This window comes from Balaenoptera acutorostrata, chromosome X (assembly GCF_949987535.1).
Source record: "Balaenoptera acutorostrata chromosome X, mBalAcu1.1, whole genome shotgun sequence".
In the NCBI taxonomy this organism is placed as follows: Eukaryota; Metazoa; Chordata; class Mammalia; order Artiodactyla; family Balaenopteridae; genus Balaenoptera; species Balaenoptera acutorostrata.
In genome coordinates, this window is record NC_080085.1 from 21,484,346 (window position 1) to 21,507,745 (window position 23,400).

The 23,400-nt window shown below is 39.4% G+C and overlaps 1 protein-coding gene across 1 annotated transcript in view; it reads left to right on the plus strand.

The window, feature by feature from the left end:
* The window catches only part of POLA1 (DNA polymerase alpha 1, catalytic subunit), a 295,898-nt gene that overhangs the window by 121,375 nt on the left and 151,123 nt on the right, over positions 1–23,400 (plus strand). The window contains exons 30-32 of the mRNA XM_007181502.2: positions 588–720; positions 7,851–7,982; positions 12,319–12,493. Of these exons, the coding sequence (XP_007181564.2) occupies positions 588–720; positions 7,851–7,982; positions 12,319–12,493 (440 nt within the window). The remainder of the gene's footprint in view (positions 1–587; positions 721–7,850; positions 7,983–12,318; positions 12,494–23,400) is intronic.

A 23,400-nucleotide genomic window follows, 5' to 3' on the forward strand; every position in this document is an offset into this window, starting at 1 on the left:
TCTTTTTTTTGGATCTGATAGAATAACATGAAGTTTTTGAGGCATAGCAATACGGTTAGAGAACACTGAAAAATATTATAAAGCTGAAGAAAGAAAAGTTTGGAATCTTTGAGTTTTAAAAAATTTGCATAAAAAACTTTATATTCCTACTTTCCTAGCTTGTAGTCATCTCGGGCAGAGATAATATCTTGGTGCTTTATGAGGAAAGTGAAATATTTGTCTTCTCAAATTTCTCCTAAGAGTAGAACACAATTGCTTGTGAATTTTTGTAATTGCATAAAAATACGATGGAACTCATACCGCTCTCTGTACACACGCAACGGGAAGCCTTAGCTGCCACGTTAGAAAAAAAGGGGGGGGTGCTGGTCAGTGTGTTTAAGGGCAAACCTGATGTTCCAAGGTTGGTAAACCTTTGACAGAGTTAATGTTAGAAAACACATAGTAACGGGCTTTTGGACATTAACTGTCATGTTAGCTTTTAGTATGGCTCTTGCCCACGTGTTAGTCTAATGGCATTTATCTTCCTTTCTCTCCTTTATTAATAAAGTATGATACTAAAAAATCAATCCCTCTCTTTTTTTTTGCAGCTTTGTCATTGGCCAGATTCTTTCGGATCAAAGCCGGGACACTATAGTGGAAAACATTCAGAAGAGGTTAATAGAAATTGGAGAAAATGTGCTAAATGGCAGTGTCCCAGTGAGCCAGTTTGAAATTAACAAGGTAAATGTAGCATTTATTGCTGAATCCAGCTGCTGCCATGTGTTTTTGTCCTCCTTCAGATAGTTGAAAAACCACCTCATCCTTGCAATTGAAATAAATTCTAGCTAGTGATGAAAGCTGCTTAACGACTATCTCACAGACTGCGCATTAGCATACCACTCTTCCTCGCCCAGCCACTGGCACTACCCTGTCTGCCGTTGAGGCCTTCTCTCTCCGTTCCTCACGGAAGCCTCGTGTCCAGAGGTTCTATGGAGTGATGTAGTTGATGTTTCAGGGACTTGGGAGTATTGCCTTCTTCATAGTCGTCCTAAGTTACAGTTGTTTGGGGGGCAGGCCTGTAAGCTTAGACAGAGAGCGTGTGTTTGTGTAACTTTACAGAAGGTGATCCTTAGAGGTACTTATAATCAGAAGGCGTTTTTAGACGTTGTTATTTAGAATTAAGGTGGTGCCAGCACTTTCTGTATATTCAAAGCACTTGTGCTTTTTTTTTTTTTAAACTGTATAGTTTCTCTTTATGGATAGTCTTAGTTGTTGAAAATAGGGAATATTTTTTCTTACCTAATTTGAACAAGAAAATCTTGGTTTCCCAAAGTGCTGTGTAGTACAAGATGTTAGGTTACAGGTTTCTTTTTTTCCATTTAAACAGAGTATCTTTACATATTCCGAAGGTAATTTTGCAAATACCATTTCACCCGTTTTGTGATACATAAATTTTGTCAAAACTCATACTAAAAAGAATTTTAATGAAACAATCTAATGATGGCATTAAATGGAAGTTTTAGAATTAAAACTCGTTCTTAATACCCCTATGCTAAAGTAATGCTAGTCATTTTTGCACATTACCTTACTCTTTAAAACAGTTTTACATGGTAGCAAATACAGTGTATATTATTTTGAGATTTGTTTTCACTTAGCATATACAGATTTTCCCACATTTCTGTATTAACCTTAAAAATCCTTATGTTAATCTTATATTTCACTGCTACATCTTTAATTAAAATTTTTGCTTGATTATTACATTATTTATTTTTGCTATTGTTAATAACTGTATTGAACATCTTGTTCATATGTCTTTTTAAAAAATTACTATATGATCCTTTCTTTTTAAAACACATTTATTTATTTATTTACTTTTGGCTGTATTGGGTCTTCATTGCTGCGTGCGGGCTTTCTCTAGTTGTGGCAAGCAGGGGCTACTCTTCATTGCGGTGCGCGGACTTCTCATTGCGGTAGCTTCTCTTGTTGTGGAACGTGGGCTCTAGGTGCGCAGGCTTCAGTAGTTGTGGCTCGCAGGCTGAGTAATTGTGGCTCGTGGGCTCTAGAGCGCAGGCTCAGTAGTTGTGGTGCACGGGCTTAGTTGCTCCGCGGCACGTGGGATCCTCCCGGAGCAGGGCTCGAACCCGTGTCCCCTGCATTGGCAGGCGGATTTTTAACCACTGTGCCACCAGGGAAGTCCCCATTTGTCTTTTTGCTTTTGGATGAATTACTTTCTTTGTTTAGATTCCTTGAAGTAAAATATTTGAGTCAAAAGATTTGAGTATCTCTGTGGCTTTTGTCAAATTGCTTTGTAAAAGAGTGATACTAATTGCTAATAACAAAATGTGTGCACCAGTTTCACCACAGATTTCCTTGTACTATAGAAGTGACATTTCATTGGTGATAATATCATTGGTGATATTTAAGTAAAACATTGCTACCATAAATGGATACGAAACAGTATTTTACCGCTGGATTTAATTTGCATTTCTTTGATTCCTAGAGAGAATGAATATTTTCTACGCGTATCCTTACAATTTGTTTTTATTCTTAGTTAAGTCATTTGTTTCCCACTCCTTAACCGCGATGTTTTTAATGTCACAAAAGAAGACATTCATTTATACATGAAAAGTACAAAAACTTAGAAGTAAGTAATATAAGAGGACATGTGCCTTGACACTAGCTCTTCACTTTACGTGATGCAGTGCATGCCTATTGGCATGGAATCACTTGGGACATTGGAAAGTGGTTTCCTTTCAGATTTTGTTTTGTCTGTTTCTCAAAAATTTGCATAAGTAAGAATTACTATTTCAGTCTTGCTTTGATCAATTTTTGCATCAGTTCTGCAGATTGAATCCCTGACACTGTCTGCCTTCTTAGAAATGTGAGTCCTCTGTTGCACGGGGTTCCAGGCATGAATTTGGAAGGCTGAGTCCAAACATGACCACATTATTGGCAAAGGAACACTGAGCACGTGTCCTCTAAGGTAGCGGGCCCAGTCCGTCATCTTCTCCTGTGGGTGATGGCACAGTGTTACTAGTGTGCAGAGAAACCGAGCCACATAGACACACTGGCCATCTCTGAGTTCTCAGGAACATTGTGCAGTCTTGCTATTTTGAAGTTTTTATTATCGAAAATTTAAATCTTATACAAGGGATTTCCCTGGTGGCGCAGTGGTGAAGGATCCGCCTGCCAATGCAGGGGGCACAGGTTTGATCCCTGGTCTGGGAAGATCCCACATGCTGAGGAGCAACTGAGCCCGTGTGCCACAACTACTGAGGCCCATGCACCTAGAGCCCGTGCTCCGCAACAAGAGAAGCCACCACAACGAGAAGCCTGCACACTACGACGAAGAGTAGCCCCCGCTTGCTGCAACTAGAGAAAGCCCGCGCACAGCAGTGAAGACCCAACACAGCCAAAAATAAAACAATAAATAAATACATAATTTTTTTAAAAAAACTTAAACAAAGGTAAAGAGAAGAACATCACGAACCCCCGTGTAGCCATCACTCAGCTTCGATAGTTATCAACTTAAAGTGACATTTATTATTACTAACAATACTAGTTAATAATTAGTGTGATTCGGGATGTGCGTATATTTTCATGTGGCAGAACTGAAACCGACTGTCTTTGTATTCTCCATTTCACTTGGCATAGTAGCTGGCAAATAATAGTTGTTCAGTGAGCATTAAAAGAATTCCTTTGCCTGTTTAATCATCCATTCATCAAACATGGAGTACGTCTTATGTGCACAGTGCTAGATTCTGGGATATAAAGTAGAATAAGCAAAACCTGGTTGGTATTTTCAAGATGTTAATGGTCTAGCAAAGATATTTACTGTCACATGCTCTTATACTTTTTTAAATAAAGAAGAAGAATTTCTTCAGTGTCAATGAAAGTAGAGTCAATTCTGATGAAAGAGCTCTCTATATCATAGTTATTCCTGTGTCAGTTTACATTAAGCTTTTTATATATCAAGAGTGACTGTCTTGGGCTTCCCTGGTGGCACAGTGGTTGAGAATCTGCCTGCCAATGCAGGGGACACGGGTTCGAGCCCTGGTCTGGGAAGATCCCACATGCCGCGGAGCAACTGGGCCCGTGAGCCACAACTACTGAGCCTGCGCATCTGGAGCCTGTGCTCCGCAACAAGAGAGGCCGCGACAGTGAGAGGCCTGCACACCGTGATGAAGAGTGGCCCCCGCTTGCCACAACTAGAGAAAGCCCTCGCACAGAAACGAAGACCCAGCACAGCCACAAATAAATTAATTAATTTAAAAAAATATATATATATATACCTTTAAAAAAAAAAGAGTGACTGTCTTAATTAACATTTGTCTGAATACCTGTACTGTTTAAAACTTCTGAGTAAATCAGTATTTACATTTTGTCACTTGCAAAGGAGAGTGGAGTTGAAGAGTCCATGTATGTGACTGGTTGTGGATGGTCTTATGATAAGATATAGATTAGGTTAGATTAGATTAGATTGATTTTGTGGGTATTGGTGGGCTTGAAAATGGGAGGTTAGCATAGGGTGGAGGGGTGAAGTGGTGAGATTTACCTTTGTGGAGATTTAAGCCCTTGTTGCCAAAAGCAACTGAAAAACACTGTGTGTGATTTTTCTGAACTGCCGCAATTTTAGCTTAAATATGTTTCATAAAGTAACACAAAATACTTCACAGCTGATTTGTATAGCCCTGGCTAACTTGAGCCTAAACCACCAGGAAGCATGTTTTGAAAAATCAAGCCTTCTGAAACTAGACTGTAAAATCCCCAAATAGTCCCAATCTAATAATTGGAAAGTATGTCAGATGAAATTCAGAATTTCTTAACATTGCACTGAAGTATAGTCAATTGAAGAAGATAACGGTTTTCTTAAGTAGAGTTATATTGATTAAAATTTCTATGCAGTATTACCCGTCCAAGTCAATCAAGACTTCGCATAATGCAGGTTTGAGAAGATTTAAATACTTAGAGAGGCTTCTAGGCACTCTCCTACACTGAGTGTATGATTTAGAAAGTGTACAGCACGGGGGGGGGATGTGCAGCCATGTTTGAGGGCCTGCTTTATTCTACTACAGTAGTTCTCAAATTTCCTGATCTCAGGACATTTTCACACTCTTAAAATAGTTGGGGACTGCAAGAGCTTTTGTTTATGTAGCTTATGTTGATATTTACTGTTAGAAATTAAAACTGAGAAGTTTTAAAAGCATTTATTCGTTTATTTAAAAATATCAGTAAACCCATTATATGTTTACAAAAATAAAAATTTTTTTAAATTAATTAATTTATTTTTGGCTGTGTTGGGTCTTCGTTGTTGCGCGCGAGCTTTCTCTAGTTGCGGTGAGTGGGGGCTACTCTTCGTTGCAGTGCTTGGGCCTCTCATTGCGGTGGCTTCTCGTTGCGGAGCACAGGCTCTAGGCGCGTGGGCTTCAGTAGTTGTGGTTCGTGGGCTCAGTAGTTGCGGCTCGCGGGCTCTAGGCACACAGGCTTCAGTAGTTGTGGCATGTGGGCTCAGTAGTTGTGGCTCGCGGGCTCTAGAGCACAGGCTCAGTAGTTGTGGCGCACGGGCTTAGTTGCTCCGCGGCATGTGGGATCTTCCCGGACCAGGGCTTGAACCCGTGTCCCCTGCATTGGCAGGTGGATTCTTAACCACTGTGCCACCAGGGAAGTCCCACAAAAATAAAATTTTTTCATGAAAAATAACTATATATTTCAAAACAAAGAAAAATTAGCCAGAGGAATGGTGTTATTTTACAATTTTGCAAATCTTGTTAACGTCTAGTTTAGTAGAAGACATCCGCGTTCTTATATCTGCTTGTGCATCCAATCTGTTGTGATGTGTGGTGTTGGTTGAAGCATAGGAAGAAAGTCAAGTTTCACACAAATATGTAGTTGGAAAAAGGAGAAGTATTTCAGTAATTTTTAAAGATAGTTGTGTGTATTCTTCTTTGATTCTACACCAGTACTCTATAAGTGGTATTGTCTTCAAGGTTATTTGTATTGTGGAAATAGGAAACCATATCAATGAACTTTTCATACTCTTACATTAAAATCTTTTCATCTGTGCAGTGCTTTGAGTGGATCTTTTACCCATGTGTGATGTTACGCAGTTGTAACTTATTAAATGTTGGTTCCCTGAGTTTTACAGATCTTCCAAAATATTGATACATTTCATTGTATATTAACAAAAACCACATTTTAAAATATTCCTACTCATCAGAAGAAGCTGTCAAGCTCACAGGAGTGGAAACAGAATTTCCAAAATTCTGATTTGTGCTAGATAGCTTCAGTATTATCATAGGCAATATATACCGTCAGGTGTTTTCCTTGAAGTAGCAGGCTCGCTTGGTTCTTTTTGAGTGATTGTCTGCCAGGTACTCAAGTTAGACTTAACAGTAGTTGGCCTGCCATTCTTTCAAATAAAAATTGGGTTGAGAAAGGCAGCTAGTTTAGCTTGCAACTCAAATAGTTGCACAAATGCATTTCCTCGAGCATCCTTCGTTCTTGAGTATACTGTAGATGTGCCTTGTGCATACTTCCCATTTTGTCACACAAAGTATTAGCTTTCTACTCAAGGGTCAAGAACTTAAAAAAACTGTGAGTGTGTCATGGTGACGAATACAATGAGTATTAGCGCAGTTTGGTGCTGCTGTCCAGGTTCATGTTTATAAGGCATCAGCACCTTTACTGACCTTTGTTTCTGTATCACCAGTGCAGATAGTATTATTAGGAAAATAGCTTTGACTTCTCCACCCCCTGAAAGGGTGTCGCTAACCCCCAGGGGTCTGCAGACCACACTTAGGTGATCTAGACATGGAGCACCCTATTCCCTGTCCTTCCACTTGTCTTTTGAAACCCACCCCTTCCCTTTGTGTATATTAAGTTCCAGTCCAGTAGACTGTATTTTTTTTTCTCACCTCTTGATTTTAAGTTTTGCTTTTTCCCTCTGCTTGAATGTTCTTGCCCCGTCATCTTTTCTTAAAATCTATTTTTTTCCTTCATGTGCCAGTTCGTTTTTTTCTTCCATGATTTCTGCTCTCAGATGGTAGCCATCTTTCCCTTTCTAAACTCTCCATAACACTTAGTTTACCACTCCCTTCTGGCACATGTAGCTTATTTTAGAGAGTTTTTTTGTGGAATGGGGAATCGTCTGCTAATGGCAGGTGACTTAGGACCAGTGACTGTCTTATTCATCTTGCAGTACTTTACAGTGCTTGAACTTAGTGAATTATTGCAGAGTGAGCGAAATAATTTCTTCTGCAAACATTTGGTTGCTACTACACACCAAGAATCGTTCTGAGCCCTCTGAATGCAGCTGTGGGCAAGGCTGACATGTTCCTGCTCTCGTGGGGCTTACTTTCTGTTAAAAACTCAGTCACTCTGCCTTTGGAGAGCCTAAATTGACAGTGTGAGTAAATCCAGTGATTTCTGGTGCCTTAGGGATTTATTTAGGCTCGAGAAGCCTTTGAGAAACAGATCATTAAGTCAGAGTAACCGTTATCCATCCGTCTTAACTAATCAGTTAATTCAGTGAGAGAATTGCAGACATTAGGAGGAACTCTAAGGCTGCATAGAAGACTGAATTCACAGTCTTAATCTTTATATCCAAGTATTCTGTGCCATGGCCCAGAAACTCATGTTTCTTTTTTTTCAGGGTTATATCTGGTCATATTAGTTACTAAATGAAGGAGAGAGGAGCCTTGAGGATAGAATGTCTGACGATCCTGTGGCAGTGTTTTCTACATACAGCTTCTGTCATTTTTATGTTTATGTGGCTGGTGTGATTCTAGCAGAGATATGTTTAGTGTATATCTGTGTGAGAAAGGTTTCATTTTAAAGTTTGGGGCTTTTCGTTCCCTCTTTTTCTCTTTTAGGCGTTGACAAAGGATCCTCAGGATTACCCTGATAAAAAAAGCCTACCTCATGTACATGTTGCCCTCTGGATAAATTCTCAAGGAGGCAGAAAGGTGAAAGCTGGAGATACTGTGTCGTATGTCATCTGTCAGGTAAAACTGTCATAATAAATAAGATTTACACCAATTCCGAGCCCATAGTAAAATCCATCTCTCCATGGTGTCTTATTTAGTACTCTTCCAAATAATTGATGCTATAAAGAGAGGGTTTAGTCTTGGTTGGTTTTGCAGCATTTAAAAACACTAGTCAGGGGTATGACATTTTATTAAAATTTTTATAAAACATTTGAGACTAGTGTTTTGGTTGAGTGAAATTACTTTGGTGAGACAGGTATATAACAGTAGCTGCTGTTTCAATCTGAAATTAACTTGAATGAAAATGTCTACCAGTTTGCTTATATATCCAGCAGTAGTCCTTTATCATTCCTTTTGCAGCAGTTTCCATTCTGAATATTATTCTACCAAAAGAGTAAATGCATTTTTCACTAGCCTGTTCAAATAATTACTTGAAAAAAAAATACGAAATGCATGGTTATGGGGAAAGGTGAGATGTCCTAAAAAGATACCTTATGAAGAAAGCACAGATTATCTAACCATCTCCTTTTTTGGGGGGAGGGGAGTGGAGGGGGCCTAGAACCCACCTCTTGTCTTCTCCCTGTTCCATGAGACACCTCTCAGGAACCTCTAGGTCTTCTGGAACAGTTTTAAACCACTGACCAGTTTCTTTTGAGAGTAGCATGCCTCTAGCAGTCAGGGATAGGGAGAAAGGGTAGAACAGAAGAGGGTTTTGGTTTTGTGGGTTTTTTTTTTTTTTGAAAGCACTTAACTCCAGTCCGAACAAAGGAGGGGTCTCATCCCTTCTCCCTGCTTAAAAAAAAAAGTCAGAGTCAAAGCCTCTATCCAAATTCTTTACAGTTACTATGGTGTGGTCTGTTTACCAAAAGGCATAATTCATCTCAACAAGACTGTTCTTTTTAATTAATTAAATATTACTTTTTGTTATTACAGTAAAAAAAAAATTAGATAAGCCTTAAACTTCACTGCAATGTGATTGATCTTTGTCAAAGTACAGTCAATGTGTTTTGCAATCAGAGAGCCTTTTCAAAATGTAGAAGTCGTCTGCTAATATCTGCTTGGTACTGTAGATGATGTACATAACAAATGATTTAAGTACATGGACAGGAATCAGCACTTGACTCTGTCTCCCTCCTAGGGTTACCCTTGATTAAGAACTGTTACAGAAAGCCAGTTCCTGCAGGAAAATATTTCCATAAATGTCTGACTCTCTCAAGCCCTTAATGTGCTTTGCATATTGCCTCTGACAAGTCTCATCTCAAAAAAACAATTTTCATATTATGCAAATAAAGATTTGGTAAATAGGCTAGGTTTTTTTTTTTCACTTAGGTATTCACATACATGGAAAAGCTGTTAAGATTATTAATGACAGGAGCAGATGGCAACATACAACTTTGAAAAATTATATGGGTTTTCTGAAATAGCATCTAAAAATGAAATCAAGCCACAATTATGTTTTGGCTAAACCTGGAATGGAGATGTATGGTCCTATGATCAATGTATTTCAAAAGTCAAGCTTATATTCCTTGATGTCTGAATATTGAGGTCTTTTGATTTCTTCTTCTCGGGTCTTACTGATATAAGAAAAGCTCAAAATGCTGATGCTAAATCCAATTTGATGTATTTTCAACCCTTTTCCCATTCGACTGGTGCTGGGTGTTAACTTATTTGCTTGTTAAAAGAACAGTTCATGTTTCTTTTATTGATGTATTCTTCTCACTGTATCCCAAGAAAAGCTGTAGGACTTTAATTTGCCTTTGTCCCCCAGCAGTGGGGCATGCCCACTTTCAGCATGTTTGCTAACCAAAGCTGCCTACTTCTTTTGCTTTTAAGCACTCAGGTTATTCTTCCTCTTTCCTAACACAATTATATTTTTAGAATATGTTTCTCAAAATGTATGATGACACATTTTTAGGAGAACTATTTACTGCTCTAAGCAAAGGTGCCCTCGAAGAATAACCTATCTCCTAAACAGGTTCTTTTTTGTTTAAAATTTACATTTTGAATATAGTACTCTACTGATAACTTATTCAGACTATAAATTCAGGTGAATTCAGAGAGTAATGTTTGTGGTATGTAATTTATATTGTAGTTCATAGTCCTATTAAACCATGTGAATTATTTGCTGAGATCTTAAATCAACTTCCACTTGTTGGTTAAGTTTTAAATCCTTAATTATTTAACTTTCATTGGACATAATTTTCATAAGGCATGCCTTTAACATAATTGTTTTAAGGGCCCCACTTGTCATCTGTTAAAACTTTTTTTCCATTGGTTTCCTACTAAAGATGACCGCATAGTTTTGAATGAATTGTCTGCATCTGGTTGTCTCTGTAAAGTATGTACTTTGAGAAGTTCACAAATTACTATATGGGCACTTCAAGGAAGACCAACATTGCTTCTCAGTCTATTTTTAAAGGTGTATGGGATGTGTTTTTGCATATACCATGGGTTTGAGAATTAGGTCTTTGAGGGTTATATCTTATGTCACAGCCTAAATGTTTGCTAGGTTTGAGAATTAGGTCTTGCTAGGTTTGAGAATTAGGTCTTTGAGGGATATATCTTATGTTACAGCCTAAATGTTTTTCCAACGTAACACAGGAAAACCTGTCATCTTACCAATTCTTTTGAATTTAGTCATGTTTGAGCTCAGATGTTTTTGCATACAATAAGAAATATGTTTGGGAAAAACTTTTTCAACTGAGAATATGCTTAGAACTTTTTCAACTGTTTTTTTTACAGACATGAGAACATCTAATGATATATTGGAAAGTAACTCAAGGGCCGTTTTTAAAAAATAATACTTTGTCTCTACAAATTTCGTTTTTATTCTTTATTAAAAATTTCTAAACTCAACATTACTATAATCTTAAGGACAGACCAGTTTTTTAAAAAAACTACAATTCTATAAATCAGTCAGATTTCATGTGTTTGTTAAAAGGCAGTCTGAATATAGTTGTGGTGCCTAAAGACACTGCCCAAGGATTTTTCACACTTTTTGTCATTGGCTGTCAGCTTACTCTCATCTAACAAATCAAACTTCTAAAAAGGCAACAATTAAAGTTGATTAATTCTGCCTAATTTCTTTTACTGTATTGTGAACTCCTGAAAAATAATTATAAGCAAGTCTTTTAATCTGAGGTTTGCTTCCTTTCTAGTTATTTCGTTATATCTTAGCATAGGTAGAACCTAGTTGATAAACATCCCAGTTTGTTTCCATCAGGAGCCTAGCCAGAGAATAGAGGCCACTGCTTCCAGTTTGTGGTAAGACAACGGTATGAAAGGTTGCCTCTGCTTTGGGCTGGGCACTGAGCTGAGAAGGGACTGATTGTAGCAGGATTGAAAGAATAGGATTCACATTATAATCAGTTTTGCAGAGCAGCGGAGCACTGTGAATAGTTAAAATTTACGAATCTGAATAATAAATTCTGTTGTTGCAGACAAGAGGAAGAGTGGAGCGAGTTGTTGGATGTTGGTCCAGTAGAGTGATGGCTTTTTGATTCACAGATGATGATGACATCACCCACAGGACTGTATGTGGGCCAATTATATAGAGTTTCACAACTTTTATTTTTAGACAGTAAAGAGAAGAGGAAGGCCTTGAAAAGAGGCTCTCTGGCCCTTCTTCCTTTCCTTGAGGAAGAGCCGCGTAAACAGCACAAAATGGCACGCCCTTCGTTCCAGTGGCCAAATATTTTGCTCCTAGAGCACTCTACTCCACCAAGGCGACTTTCTTAATTTTACTCTTACCTATTATATCTTGTACATAAGTTACTGCTCTTGGGTTTTGTGTACTGGTCTATTCCCCTTGCTCATTTGCTTCTCAGTGATACATATAGCTCTCATTGAGAGATATTGCACACACACACACACTTCCTGTCTTTAAGATGATAATACAACTAGAATTCTTGCAAGGAGGGATTGAGTTAACATAATAAAAGGGTCACACATTTTTTTGTCATGACTCCTAAAAGGCCTTTGTTAGCAAGTCTTCCCTGTGTGTTTCTGTGATATGGCAGGTGGAATTGTTTAATCTAGTCATGCCATCTTGTTGGTTTCGAGTTTCAACAAAAAATAGAACACAACACATGCTGGATTTACATTCCTGGACAGTGGGCGAGTTGTTCTCCTTGATCTTCCTCCTGTTAGTTGCATATGAAATGTTCACCAATAGCTCAAAAGGACTTCTTGGTGTTTGGAATTGAATACATAAAATTTGAACTGTTGTCCAAAAAGGATTTCGGGGTGTTTGGAATTGAATATATAAAATTTGAATTGTTGTCCCTCTCTTTGTCCAAGCAAGTACTTGTGATTGAATTTCTCACAATTTTACCTGTACCGTGTCCTCTTGTAGGATGGGTCAAACCTCACTGGGAGTCAAAGGGCCTATGCACCCGAGCAGCTGCAGAAGCAGGTCAATTTAAGCATTGACACCCAGTACTACCTGGCCCAGCAGATCCACCCAGTCGTGGCTCGAATCTGTGAGCCAATAGATGGAATTGATGCTGTTCTCATTGCAACGTGGTTAGGTAAGTGTCCAAACTCACATAGCCCCTTGCCCGGCAACAGCAGCCCGTGCGGTCATCCCTTACCCATCAGGAGCCCTGTTTAGAGGCACGGTACTATGTCAAGCACTTCTTTGTTTGTAGTTGAGCATTTATTTTTGTGGTTGTTTGGTTAATGTCTGTCTCCCCTCCTATATGAACCCCACAGGCTTGCTACCTCTGTAAGCACATGCCTGCTCTAGGGTAGGCGCTCCGTCAGCAGATGATGAGTGGGGAGAGAGAGAGGCGGCAAAAGAAGGGATAAGAGAAGATTTTCGGCGCCCTCCTAGTCTCAGCATACATTGTTGTCGCTTTTTTTTTTAATTTATTTTTTTAAATTTATTTATTTTTGGCTGCGTTGGGTCTTCATTGCTGTGTGCGAAGTTGCGGTGAGTAGGGGCTACTCTTCATTGCGGTGGCTTCTCTTGTGGAGCACGGGCTCTAGGCACATGGGCTTTAGTAGTTGCAGCACGTGGGCTCAGTAGTTGTGGCTTGCGGGCTCTAGAGCGCAGGCTCAGTAGTTGTGATGCACAGGCTTAGTTGCTCTGCGGCATGTGGGATCTTCCTGGAGCAGGGCTCGAACCCATGTCCCCTGCATTGGCAGGTGGATTCTTAACCACTGCGCCACCAGGGAAGTCCCTACATCATTGTCACTTTAATCAGTGAACTTCACTTAATAAGATGCATTGTATCTTGATTATTGTTTCCTCTTGTCTCAGTCTCTAAATGTGTTTTTGTATGGAGTGAGAATACACAGCTTTTTTAACATTAAAACGTTTAACTTCTATTCAATTCCTTTCGAGTATCCTGCTCTCACTTTTAAAAATTCTTCTAAAACTGGACTCATTATCTTCTAGGAATTAGTTGATTCCTAATTTCTCATCACTCTGGAGGTGCCAGCCAACCCTGAAACCTCGTTGTTTCTCAGACTTTTTGCCAGGTCACCAGATTGTCATCTCTTGCTTAGAAATGTATTTCATAACCAGCCCTGATTTCCTTTCTAGATGACCAGCATGTTGAGAGTTACATTGCTTTAAGTTCTCTGCTCTCTATCCCATTGTACACAAAGATGAATATTTTTAGAATAAGTGCCTAATAAAGTCCTTGGCTGGCTCCTCACTATCTATAAGTCCAGTTGCCACTGACATCTTACAGTCTCTGACTTCGGCAGTTATAGACTAACTTTCTAGCTCCAACCTGTATTTCTAGCCTGACTTCTTATTTAGTGTACTCCGGGTCCCCTAAACAAGGCATTGTTTAATCTGTCCATGCTTCATGGAAAATTCTCCTCCTCTTCTCATTGAATAAGTCTGGCTTAAGACATGGGCTTTGGCATCATAGGGATCTGGGTTCAAACACTTGTTCTGTCGCTCACGCGCTCTGTGGCTTTGGCAAGCCTCTGAAGCTTGGTCTCAGCCTTGGTTTCTAGAGTTGCTCTGAGGGAGCGATTAGCGATACATGTGAGATGCTCTGCACAGGCCTGGGCAAGGGGAGTGCGCAGTGAACGCCTGTTGTGGCCACGCCCCAGCCCCCTGCCAGGCCTCTGCAGAAATATGTTCAAACTCCTCTCGTCCCTGGGATTTGCACGCAGTTAGCTCTCTGTGCGTTTATGGGCTGAGACTGGACAGATGAATCATCAAGTCACATACTTTCCAAGCTGCCCCTGTTGAATATGTTTCTGAGCTCCTTCCCGCCAGTGGGTCCCCCCCCCCCCGCCATCAGTGTCTGCTCTGGAAGTGGAAACTCATTTTTGACATTTGCCTAAGCAAAACATAATTAGGAAGATAAAATTCTGCTACCCAGATCATCATATAATGTATTCTCAAAGTTGAGTTGTATTTGATGATGTTTAAAAATCCTCAGCTGGGAGGAGGGAGTGTAAGTGCACAATATTTTTTAGCTTCCTTCTTTTTTCTCTCCTCTGCCTTGAGTGCTTACTCTATTGGAAACTGTAATAAGTACTTTGCATATGTTATCTCATTTAATCCTTTCAGTAACCCCATGAGGCTATGTTGTTTCCTTCATTTTACGGAGAAGAAAGCTGAGGCTTAGAGAGGTAACTAACTTGGTCTTGTCACATAGCTAGTGAGTGGCCGACCGTGGTTGGTCTGGGACCCAGCTCTGCGTGACTGCAAAGCTTGTGCTTGTAGCCACCACCTCTTCTTAGCTCTGGGAGGCTGTGACACATGCCCTCAGCCAGGAACGCGGTGGCGTGGGTGTGAAGGCCCGGGAGCTTCATCTTTGTGCTTCCTCCTCGCCCCACTGCAAACCCCTAGCCCCGCTGACAGCCCTTCAGCAGAAGCATTTGTTTTTTAGGGTAGATCTTCCAGGTTTTCCGTTCGGATCATCAAGAGCCTGGTTCATAGGCTCACCATTGCCCTATTCCTTCTTTGGTTCTGAATTTTTCAGTGGCCCAGAGCCGAGGAGAGGTAGCTGGAACAAGCCTCATCTTGTGAGTGACATTTAACAGATAAGGGTGGAGCCTTGTATGTTCGGCAGAAGAGCTGTAGAGTAGAAGGCGGTGGAGCCTGGCTGGTAAACAGCCTGATGCCTGCTCAGATGTCTCAAGAGTGGCCATACCAGGAGGAGACCAGACTGATTTCGTTGGTTGCAGGGTCATATTTAAGATCATTTTCATATCAATTAAACAGCAGGCAGATTGTGGCTGCTTAAAGACGAAACTTTCCATCATTGTGACTGTCATATGAATCCAGTTTTCACAAATCATTTTCCAAGCCAGTAGCCTAGTGGGCCCCATCTTCAGAGTGTTCTTGCTATTAGTGACCAGGCTCAGTCTACAGAGGGGACCCGTCATGCTTGTGCGTGGTCTCAACACATCCCCATCTCTCCTACCCCATCACCTGAAAGCTCTCGGTGCCAGGTAGCCGCTTGGAGCTGCTGAAGGGCCTGTGTTTCTAGCTCTGAAGGAGCTGCTGCCACTCCCCTTTGTACCTTCTTTTTCTCATTTTTGTCTTCTGCTGTTTGGCAGCAGTTTTTATGCTGAAGACATGTGAAGTTGTTATCATTGCGCAGTGTGCCTCCTCCCACCACAGCCCCAGCCGTCACGAACGGTATCCACATACCTATCTACATACGTGGTAAATCTCCTAGTCCTTTATCTCTCCCTCTTTCCTCATAGGAGGGTCCACAGTGATGAACTGCAGAACAGCAAGTGCCAGTCACCATGAAGATCTGTAGAAAACATTGAAGCTTGCTGGGCAGATCTTTGCAGGCATTTGCCCCCTTCCCTATTTGGGAGCTGCATTTTTATCTGCGTCCTTTATTCCTCTACCCCAAGTGAAAATTAGGGTGGCTGTTCTTCACTAGAGGATTTGAGGCCCCTGTTTTCAGTTCTCACTTAGCCTGTGCTTTGAGAGGAGAAGGGAGGAGATAGGGAAGTGGTGGGGAAGTAAGGGGAGGAGTGTTAGGGGTGCATGGTGTTTCTAAGAGGTGCAAGCTTATAGGCACACAATTACTGTAATTTGTTTTTAAAGTTCTAAATCTGTTTTCTTTATATTAAAAAAAACTGCCGTTAGTGAACTGACACCGTTACATAAGTTGAAGTCTGCAAATGTATACATAAAATACAAGCCCTCCAACTGCCTAATCACAGACATAAAATAATTCTCTTGCCTTTAATGTAGTTTTTATCTTTGATTAATCAAATGTATGACAGTGTTGAAACTTCAGTGAAGTTCGCTACTTTGTCCTTTTAGCTAGTATAAAGAAATCAGGAATAATGGCATAATTTCATTTAGGAAAATTATTAAGTTCATGATTTTTTATTTTTAAGACTCTTTTGTGGAGAGCAACTATATTTTTCAACTACTTCTTTTTCTGTTGCTTTTATACTGCTTTCCTTGAAATGAAAGGCAAGCATCAAGTGTTGGTTTTATCCTGTGGCTTCACTTTGGAAATTCTCTATTTCTCCCCGTCAGGATACCTCCTGAAGTCTGTCTGGTGGCATGTTGCATGGCCAGGTGTTCTGTATGGGAAGGTCGTTTCAGTGAAAAGGAGAGAGGACAGTCTATTAAATGAGTGAATGAATAAGTCTGTTGTATTGAAAGAGAATAATTTGTTCTCCCTAATAACTAATGGTCCTCATTATCCCACAGTAAAATGTGTATCATTTTTCTGAAACCCATGCAAGATTATTGCTGTTGGGCTTAAATAAAGCTAAATTTTACTCTTTTCCATCTGTGAATAGAAAAAAATGTAGTATTACTCTTCTTATACAATAGCCCTATGGGAAACATGGCCACTAAAACTTGGAACTCTCAGCTTTTGTTCTCCAGACTATAGGTTTTTTTTTTCTCTCTTGTTCTAATGAAAGCTCTCTATATTCTGTGGGTGAAATATTCACAGTATGCTCCAACATCCAAATAGTCTTCTGTACCTAGCAAAACAGGCTGGGGATTAGAATATTCTAAAGTTCATTCCTGAATTTCATCTTTTAATAAATGTATATTTTATGCATAACTACTTAAAATTATATAATATTTTTCCTCCGATGAGGAATGATTTGTACAATAACTGTCAAATACCTTTCTTCATGGTCAGTGATAAAATTTCAGGCATTTGCCTATCAGGGCAGTTTTTTCATTGGTCCTGAGAAATTACTGATGTTTGAAGAACATGAGAATTTAAAATTTAATCTGTGAAAGTAGTGCTTAGAACAAGACAGCACACTTAACCCAGTGTGTTCCTGAGTTAGATTGGGAAGTAAAAATCCCCCCTTTTAAAAAATGGCCCATACCACCCACCTTACAGAAGGTACTTTTTGTCAGTAGACAGGGTACCGTGATGTCTTCTAAGAAATTAAGTGCAGCAGCGGGCCACGCCATATTTGGGGGTGCCTTTGGTAGACCCGGGGAGATATACCTACAAAAGGTGGTGGGGTGGCGGTGGGGGAAAAGCACAGGTGGTTGGGAGTGGAATGATGCCACCAGCAAGCGCCTCAGGCATTACTTTGTTGATCAAGACTTTGCCTTTTTTCATGATGCAGCTCTCAGAAGAATGTACGTACATGACCAGCATTTCCAAACCTTAAATATTTTCTATGGCATAATTCATAGTAAAATTTCAGAAGTAAGGTCACACCAAATGCAGTGTAGGATAGTAAGTCTTCTCAGCGGGTAAGAACCGCCCCTTCCAGGCTGGAGCGCCGTTCCAAGCGCGTTATCAAATGGCTCATGCTCCCAGCCTACTTAGTCCCAACCTACTTAAGCATCCGTGGAACAGATGAATGTTGAAGACCTGCTGTGCTCAGCAGTGTAATGGGTGCTGTGAGGGATACGAAGTTGAGTCAGCCATGGCTCCTTTACTCACATCACAGCCCAGCCCGTTGAGTCGATTTCCCTGTTGCGGGGAAGTCTAGTGGACAGCACAAGTACATGTCCCCAAAGAGGTAAAATAAAGGAGTTTCAGTGTTTGGGGGAAACAGAGACCACTTCTAGCTGGGGCCACCCGGGAAGAGTTTATAAAAATGGAGGCGTTTGAGGCATTGTGGGCATGTGCCTTGCAGAGGCCAGTGTGGAGTCGGGAGTGGCTGCCTGTCCCCGCCTCCCACTTGTCCTTCCAGCCCAGTGATAAGCAGCAGGGCCCCGACTTCCAGGGGTAGCCCAGGCCATCCCAGCTGCTCTTCAGGGCACACGAGGGAATTCACAGAGAGCCTCATGAAGGGTATCCATTGCACTGCCTTGCACCGCAGTCCCTATAAGGCGAGCACACGGTGCTTGGTTCTGTGTCACTGGCTCGCTGTGCTGAGGGCCCGAGGTGGTGCTGCTCGTTTGACGCAGGCGCACTTCTAAGCACTTGGAGCCACGCCAGAGCATGTTTAGAATAATTGCTTTGTGTAGTGATTTCTAACTCTGACTTTGTAAAGCTTGGAGTTTCCAAAGGAAAATGGGGATTTCTCAAATTATTTAAGTTAGATCAATTTTTTAAAAATTTAACTTTATTGAGGAATAATTAGCAAACATAATTATATGTACGCACGTATGTCCGTATGTACGCACGCATGCATGCCACGCTGTGCGGCTTTTGGGATCTTAGTTCCCCGACCAGGGATGGAACCCGGGGTCCCAGCAGTGGAAGTGCTGAGTCCTAACCACTGGACCACCAAGGAATTCCCTAATTGTATGCTTTTAAAGTGTACAACGTGATGATTTGATACACGTTTATACTGTAGAATGATTACCAAGATCGAGATAATTAACACATCCATCACCACACATAGTTAGCTCTTTTGGGGCAGGGGAAGTGTGGTAAGAATGCTTAAGATCTACTTGCAGGAACTTTCAAGTATACAATATTGTATTATTAATTATAGATCAAATATTTTAGAATCATCATATTAAGCATACTAAAATGACCTCAAGATTGTGTAGCCTATAGAAAAATGGATAAGACGTAACAAATGAAAAGCTGAATACAGCATTGTGCACAGATACTTAAACTATGTTAAATGTATACATATGAATAAGACAGAAATGAGTAAAGGTGGTGAATATTATGTTCCTCCTTGGTGAAAAAATATAAATACTGTTAATCCTAAAAGTAAGACAGTTTTTACAAAATCAGAAGGGAAAAAAAACGGGGTTTGTTTCTTTTTTTATCTACCAACATAGCTGGAGAGGAGAGGCCTTTGTGTAAGAGAAGCGATCTTGATCTGTTGTTTTATTTGTGTTATTTTATTTTCCATATATTTTTTCAGCATAAAGTTACTGTGTTTTCTCAGGTCTAAAAATAAGGGTTTTTTCCTGTTCAGAGGTACAGGTTTCATTAAGTTAAAATTCACGTTCAGGGCTGTCATCAAGGGCATTACAAATAATCACATGCGGTTATGAGAGTGCTGTCCAGCAGAATTTTTTCTTTTCATCAAGATTTTGGGAGTTATCTTTTGCAGGACAGTAAGACTCTTGGGAGTTTATTTAACCCAAAGGTTGGGATATTATTTCTTTTAAAATACTCAGAAAATTTCCATTTATCTTATGGAGAGGTTTGTTGTTGGTGGAAGGCAGCTTCAATTGTTTGCCACTTGTATAGTCAGTTGTTTATCATTAAATTAGATCCTGCAGTATTTTAAACTTTTTTGTTATGGAAAATTCCAAACATGTACAATAGTAGAGAGAACTGTGTAAGAAACCCCCAGATGCTCATCATCCAGCTTCAGCCATGTGCAACTGTGGCCAATGTTACTCCTCTTCTTCACCTCCTCTGATGATTTTGAAGTGAATTCTAGACAACATATCATTTTATCTTTAAATATTTCATTTTGCATTTCTAAAAGACAAGGTTTCCCCCTTTTCAGCATAACTACAATATTACCACTAGGAAAAAAACTCCACAATTCCTTCATTTCATCACATAACCAATAAATGTATTTCCCCAATCGTATTGTGAATGCATTTTTCTTTTAAAAAGAAGCTCCTTCTTTGAATTGGAATCCAATCAGAGTCCATATGATAGTTAATCTTCTCTATTTTTTTTTCTTTTTTTTTTTGGATCCTTGCAATTTATTTAAGGAAACTGGTGATTTTTGTCATGTGGGATGTCCCTTATTCTGGAGTTTGCCAGTTGCATCCTAGTGGTATCCTTTAACACATCCCTCTGTCCCATCTATTTCCTGTAAAATGGTAGTTAGATCTAAAGAGCTGCCCATATTTCAGTCCAGTTTATTTTAGTTTTTGCTAATCCGACTTCCTAGGTAATGGTGTGTACATCTGTGAGGAGGTACATAATGTCTGGTTGCAATCTAACACATTTTGAAACAAACTCAGAGATATATCATGAGAGATACTTAGTACTTACTTTTCCTACCTTCTTCAGTGTGAATTTTCTTTTTCTTTAATTGAAATATAGTTGATGTACAATATTATGTTAGTTCTAGGTGTACTTTGTAGTGATTTGACATTTGCAAACATTATGAGATGATCACCACAGTAAGTCTAATAACCCTCTGTCCCCATACAAAGTTATTACAGTATTATTGACCATATTCGTTATGCTGTATATTACATCCCCATGATTTATTTATTATATAACTGGAGCTTTCTACCTCTTAATCCCCTTTGCCTATCCCCTCCCCACCTGACTCCCTCTCCCTTTTGGCAGTCACCCATTTGCTCTCTGTATCTGTGACTCTGTTTTCCTTTTGTTTTGGCTTTTAGATTCCACATATAGTGAGATCATGTGGTATTCGTCTTTCTCTGACTTATTTCACTTGGCATAATACCCTCTAGATCCATCCATGTCAAAAATGGCAAGCTTTCAATTTTTTATGGCTAAGTAATATTCGTGTGTGTGTGTGTACACCACATCATCTTTATCCATTCATCTATTGATGTGCCCTTAGGTCGCTTCTATATCTTGGCTGTTGTAAATAATGTTGCAGTGCACATTGCAGTACATGAATCTTTTTGAGTTAGTGTTTTGTTTTTTTCCTGGTAAACACCCAGAAGCGAAACTGTATGGATTGTATGGCAGTTCTATTTTTAATTTTTTGAGGAACCTCAATACTGTTTTCTATAGTGGTTGTAAAAACGTAGAATCCCACCAACAGTGCACAAGGGTTCCCTTTACTCTACATCCTTGATAACACTTGTTACTTGTCTTCTTGATGATAGCCATTCTGACAGGTGTGAGGCAATATCTCACTGTGGTTTTGATTTGCATTTCCCTGATGATTAGTGAATTTGAGCATCTTTTCACGTGCCTGTTGGCCATCTGTTGGTCTTCTTTGGAGAAATGTCTATTCACGTTCTCTGCCCATTTTTCTAATCAGGTTGTTTGTTTTTCTGGTGTTGAGTTGTATGAGTTCTTTGTATATTTTGGATATTAACTCCTTATCGGATATGTTATTTGCAGATATCTTCTCCCATTTAAGTGGGCTGCCTTTTCATTTTGTTGATAGTTTCTTTCCCTGTGCAAATGCTTTTTAGTTTGATGTGGTCCTGTTTGTTTATTTTTGCTTTTGTTTCCCTTGCCTGAGAAGACATATCCAGAAAAATATTGCTAAGACCAATGTCAAAGAATGTACTTATGTTTTTTCTGGGAGTTCTATGGTTTCAGGTCTTACATTTAAGTCTTTAATCCATTTTGAATTTATTTGTGTATATGGTATGAGAAATCAGTATGAATTTCCTGTATAACATACATACAGAAAAGTATGCAAAAGCCTAACTGAACAGCTTGAGGAATTTTCCTGAAGTAAACACATACCAGTGTAGTCAGTCCTGAGCTCAAGAAACAATATATTACTACATTCTCAGAAGCTCCCTCGTATTTCCTTCTAGAAATTATCCTCCATGCCCCACCAGAAAATTACTATCATGACTTCTAACATCATAGATGAGGTTTTCTTATATTTCGATGCTGTATAAATTATGTCTTTACTCATTATGTCTGGCTACTTTGGTTCAATATGTTTGTGAGATGGGTCCATGTGGTCGTACTTCATTTCTGTCTAGTATGAATATACCACACTGTGTGACTTACCTACCTATGGGTTCTTTCCACTCTGGGTGGTTATGAATAGTGCTGCTTTGGGTATTCTTGCACATGTCTTTTGTTGAACAATTGTATATATTTCTGTTGGGTATATACTTAGATGGAGAACTGCTAGGTCATAGGGGACATGTATGTTCAGCTTTAGTAGATATTACCAATTTTCCAAAGTGTTCCTACTAGTTTAGACCCGCTACTAGCAGTGTTTGAGTGCTCGACATTCTTACCAATACTTGGTGTTTCCTCTCTTCTTCATTTTATGTGGTGGCATAATGTTGTGGTTTTAATTTGTGTTTCTTCGATGACTAATAAAGTTTAGCACGTGTTCTTATGCTTATTGGCCATTTGAATATCTTCTTTTGTGAGCTGTCCAAGTCTTTTTGTGCTTTCCTGTTGAGTTGTCTTTTTCTTACTGATTTACAGGCATTCCTTTTATATTCTAAATGAGTTCTTTGGAAATATATATCACAAACATCTTCTATTTGGAATGTTTTTAATATATATCACAAACATCTTCTATTTGGGATGTTTTTGTTTTCAAGTATAATTTACGTACCATGAAATGTACAGTGTTAAGAGTAGCATGCAAACAGTTTATCAAAACAATATTTCCATTGCCTAGAGAGTTCCCTTGTACTCTCCCCAGTCTATACCCTCCCCCTCACAAAAGCAGCCACTCATCTGATTTCTAGGACCATAGTTTAGTTTTGCCTATGCTAGAATTTTATATAAATAATCTCCTCTGGTATATACTTTTTGTGTTCAGCTTCTTTCACTTAGCATATATTTGAGATTCATCCATCTTGTTGCATGTCAGTATTCTGTCTTTTTCATTGCAGAGTAGTATTCCATGGTAGATTATACCAGTTTGTTTATTCATCCTCCTGTTGATGGACATCAGATTGTTTCTAATTTATGGTTATTATGAATAAAGCTGCTATGAACTTTCTTATACAAGGCTTTTTATGGATGTAGCAGTCACCTTTTAAAAATTCATTAAATATTTTTTCTTTAATCCTACTAAGTTTTCAGTTTGTGTATTGTTCTCTAAGAAGTCCAGCTATATGAAAGCTTGGATTTGTGGAAAGGATTCATTTCCTAGAAGAAATTTTTAGAAAAAAATATTCACAGTAGGACTTCATTAATTAGCTTCCCTAGTAGTTTAAGTGATTCATATTACAGACAACTGCTTGGGAATACCAGTTACTCTACTCATTTGGAGTTTCATTCATATGGATTTTTCCCTCTTCCCCAGTTGTATGAACACATGTAATTGACTCTACTGTAGTTATTTGCAGTTGCACTAATAGAGACCTTGTCTTTTGGAGGAAGAAGATTATTTAGTCAAATGCATCAGCCTCTAAACCTAATGCTTTGAGTTTGGA